Consider the following 4,297-nt stretch of genomic DNA (forward strand, 5'->3'; position numbering starts at 1 on the left):
GAAAACAGGAATCCGGGAATGCACGTTAGGGAAAAACTGCTCGATTTGGTGCCGCAAAAGCCGTGGTTGCGGTCGAGCTTCGGCTTAGGGGAGGGACAGGTTCCCTGGCCCAAAACCCACAAAGGCAGACGGCTTCCTTCCCCAGGTGTTCCCCAGCATGGGGAGTGACACTAACCTGAGCGACATCCACTTGGGCAAAACAAGGACAAGATTCTTCCCTGGTGGAGACTGGAGTGTGTGACCCAGAGCTGGCCTGGGGCAGCTGCCAGGGCAGGAAACTCAAGGGGGAGCCTCGGAAGGGCCTCGACCGTGCTCATGGAATGGCGTGCAGTCCACTTGGTGACGCTTCTCCAAGCGGGGGCTCCTTCCAGGGTGACCAGCCTTTCCCCACCCATGTTCCAGACCTGCCCAGACCTGTAGTTGCTGCCCGGGGAGCGGAGTCTCCTCCCCAAACATACACAATCCTGTAAACTCGGCCAACCTGGCCTTGTCTCAGCCTCTGGCTTAGTTTCGTCCTCCCCCTTGGCCCCGCTCTGTCCTCCCTCCCGCAGGTCCCGGCTGGCAGAGCGAAGGGTCCCGTCCCATGGCCGCGTTCCCTGAGGAGCCAGGGCTCCTGTCCTGCGGGTCCTGTGACATGGTCTTCCGCTCCTGGCCACTGCTGGCCACCCACACTCAGCGCTTCTGCATTGGCCGTCTGACCCGCGAGGTGACCCCGGGTCACCCCCCTCGAAAGGGCCCGTCCGTGGCTGCACGGGTGGGTATTGAAGCAACTCGGAGCCTCGGATTCACCCCACGCCCTGTCGCCAGGTTGTGCCACAAGAACACCAGGGCCTCCCAGACCAGGAGGCCAGCGAATTGGCTCTAAAGCAGCTAACCGAGGAGGTACTCCCCGCTTTCCCCACTGGCTCGAAATGAAGCCTCCTCCCCCAGGTCCCTGCCATCTTGAGGCAGGTTACCCCAACACAGATCGCGGGTTCCCATTACGTCCAGGTGCAGCGGCTGTGGCTGTACCTCCAGGACATGCTGCCCTGGATAACAGAGGTCCCCAGGGGACTAGAAGGGCCCCGCAGAGAGGCGCCCGCGCACGGCCCCACCGCCGAAGCTGCTGGAAGCCCTGGGGAGCGGCTTCGGGCGCTGCAAGGGACTCACGCAAAGCGGGTGGCGGAGACGGAGTCGCAGAGCCGGGCTCTGGAGCGACGCCGCGAGGGTGAGGGGAGGGGAGCCCCCGCCCTCGGCTTCGAGTTTGTCGGACCCTTTGCGACTCGGTCCCTTAACGCCTCAGAACTGAGCCAGCGCCTCCAAGGTTTGGCCCAGACCCGGGCCGGAATAGCACGCCTCCGAGGCCTGGAGCGGGAGCTTCGAGAACTCCGGGCGGAAGCCAGGCGATCGCGCGGAGCTCTGGACGCGCTGGGGGCGCAGGTTCGGCTGCTGCAGCCCGAGCCCGGGTGAGAGCGGCCGCGGGGACTTCGGCGCGCGGCCGGGGGGCGGGGCGGGCGGGGCGGGGCCGAGCCGGGGCCGGGGCGGGGCATGGCGCGCAAGGCGGAGGCCCCCTCGCAGCCGGAGGGCCGCACGTGCCCCCGGGAGGGGGCGGGGCTTCCGGGGGCCTGGCGTCGAGCGTCGGGCGTCGGGCGTCGGGCGTCGGGAGCCGCAACGCCGGGTCCGCGCCCCCCGGCCCCAGGACCCGGCCCCACGCCTCGCGAGAGGCGGAGCTGTGTTGCCCGGTGCTGCAGGCCACCCCGGCGACTCTGGCTGCCGAGATCGGGTAAGGACCGGGGGCCGGGGCGGCTGGGGCGAAGCGCTGCTCAATCCTGGAAAATCCCTGCTGCGTCCTGTCGGCCACTGCGTCCCCAGGGCCCTGCGTGAGGCCTACGTTCGAGGCGGGGGCCGGAACCCCGACGTTCTGGGCCACATGTGCCAACTGCAAGTGGAGGCATCAGCACTGGATCTGCGGCGGCTGCAGCCCCGCAGAGGTGAACAGGCGGAGCCAGCGGGAGGGCCTCTCGGAAGCCGTGGCCTTAATTCTGGGAGGAGAAAGGGCGGGCGGGAGGCGGCTTTGGCGTGGGAACTACCCGAAGGTGGAAACCGTGGGTGCCTCTGTGGCAACGGCTAGCTGGAGTGAGTCCAGCCCTGTCCAGAGGCTTTGGAGCTGGAGAGAGCTGCTCGGATCCGATCGCACCAGCTGGTCACCAGGGGTCAGAGGTGACAAACTTTTTCATCGCAGGAAGACGGACAGGTGCCGCCCTGGAGGAGCTTCTGGCAGTGGAAGCTGAAAACCGGCGCCTGGAGGCAGAAATCCTGGCCTTGCGGATGCAGAGGGGCGCAGGCCCTGCGTCCTGGGGTCAGCGAGCGCCCTTGCCCCGCGCCATCTCGCTCTCCCAGGAGGCCGAGCTCAGAGGAAGGGGTTAGAGGGACTACGCGTGGGGACTGGGCGCGCTGTGGCTGCGCGTTCCTGCCCTCGCCATCGCCGGCCGCCAGGGAGAGGGCCTCTCAGCCCTGGTACTTGCCGCGGCCCGCGCACGGCTGCCCTACCCTTAACTCTGCTCCCAGGGCCCAGGGAGCCTCGCCCCGTGGTGGATCCCAGCCGGTACCTGAGGAGGGAAGATCCCCCACGCCTCCCGCCGCCGGTGGCTCCTCCGCTGCCGCCGCGTCCACCTTCGGCAGGCGTCCTACTGAGTGGCGCCGAAAAGGCCGTGAGGGCCCAGGGGGTGGGGCCCGGGCAGCTGGTTTGGGTAGTTGGGAAGCCGAGGCGCCTGGGGCCGCGCCGGAGTCAGCGCTTCCCCCACTCACAGCTGCGGGCCCTGGGAACCATGACCAGAAACCTAGGCCTGGATCCGCACTTCCTCCTGCCCGCTCCTGACGTTCTGGGCCCTGCACCCTACGACCCTGGGTGAGGCCTGCTCCCTCTTCTGATACTCTGAACTGGAGACCTACTAGGAAGAGCTAGGGTTGGGGAACTGACGGGTGAGGGCCAGGGTTGGGGTGGGGCGGTCAGGGTTGAGAGTTGAGGGTGGGGGGGTGATGGGGCTTATAGGTGCCAGCTGAGACCTGTGTTCTTCAGGGCTGGCCTGGTCATTTTCTATGACTTCCTTCGGGGCCTTGAGGCTTCTTGGACTTGGGTGCAACTGGTAACTGGCTTGACCCGCGATGGACAGGATACAGGAGGGGCCACAGCATTGCCTCCAGCCCTTTGCTTGCCCCCACCTCCAGCTCCGGGGCCTGTGGGCAACTGTGCCATCCTTGCCAGCAGGCAGCCTGTACCCAGGTCAGGACGTGGAGACCGACTCCGGTGCTTTTTAATTGAGGCTCTTCCCTCATCCTGCTGAGTTTTCTCATCTGTATACAGGGCTGCTGGCTCGGAGAGCTGCCCAAGGAAAGAACAGTTCTGGCTTCCGACACCTTGTTTTGGTTGTTTCTAGACTGCCACCTTCACCATCAGTATCCCTGGTCTGTGAGCTACAGGCCTGGCAGGGGCTGGCAGGGGCTGGGGAACCACGGCCCAAGGCTTGGGCCTCCCTGGTGCTCTTTGACTGGGATCAAAGGGTGCTGAGTGGACGTTGGCGTCTTCCACTTCGGGCCCTCCCTCTGGACCCCAGCCTTAGCCTTGGACAGCTGAATGGGATTCCCCAGGTGAGTGTGGAGGACAGGGGCCAGGTGCTCCTCCAGGTACAGATGGATGCAGTACCATTTCATCTCTCCAGGTAGGTCAGGCCGAGCTCTTTCTGAGACTGGTTAACGCAAGAGATGCGGGTGTCCAGACACTGGCAGAGATCAACCCAACAAACACCCAGGAGTACCAGTACCCACCTCCGGTGAGGGCCTGCCTAGAGCTGGGGACACCAAGGTGTCATTGGTGTGGTTCAGTGCATTTGTTGAGCACCGTGTTCCAAGCTTTCTGTGAATTAACTCCTTTAACTATGTAAAGGGATAAAATCAGCAGTGAGGCTTTTAACCTGGTTTTACATTAGGTAGTCAAGATATTAACCTCTTGCTAAAGATAAATTTTTCCCTGTTCCACAGACGTCCTGCTCACCTTCACTAGAAGCAAGCTACCTTGTCCCCACAGCTGGCTTTGTCGACCCCCCTCCTCCTGCAGAAGAGCCCCTCAGCAGCAGAGTCAAGGACAGATGAGGATTTGGGCCCTCATCCCAGCTTTGACCCACTCCCTCTGGCTTTGAGTTTAAGGAACGTGGACATGAGTAGCTTCCCATACACAGAACTAGGACTTCAGAATGAGGCCTGTTGCCAGAACTGCAGCTTTACTACTCCATGTTCTCAGGGGGTTTTAGACAGCAAATAG

General features: G+C 63.9%; 1 protein-coding gene across 1 annotated transcript; it reads left to right on the plus strand.

Moving 5' to 3' along the window:
* Positions 1–471: 471 nt before the first annotated feature.
* Positions 472–4,297, plus strand: CCDC17 (coiled-coil domain containing 17). The gene is given in 15 exon segments (XM_035699391.2): positions 472–706; positions 808–882; positions 991–1,207; positions 1,283–1,445; positions 1,679–1,762; positions 1,852–1,970; positions 2,036–2,058; positions 2,248–2,417; positions 2,594–2,663; positions 2,790–2,887; positions 3,059–3,262; positions 3,417–3,627; positions 3,699–3,809; positions 4,018–4,121; positions 4,123–4,297. Coding segments are annotated over 15 exon segments (1,947 nt in total). The 5' UTR covers positions 472–583.

Source organism: Canis lupus, chromosome 15 (genome assembly GCF_003254725.2).
Source record: "Canis lupus dingo isolate Sandy chromosome 15, ASM325472v2, whole genome shotgun sequence".
Lineage (NCBI taxonomy): Eukaryota > Metazoa > Chordata > Mammalia > Carnivora > Canidae > Canis > Canis lupus.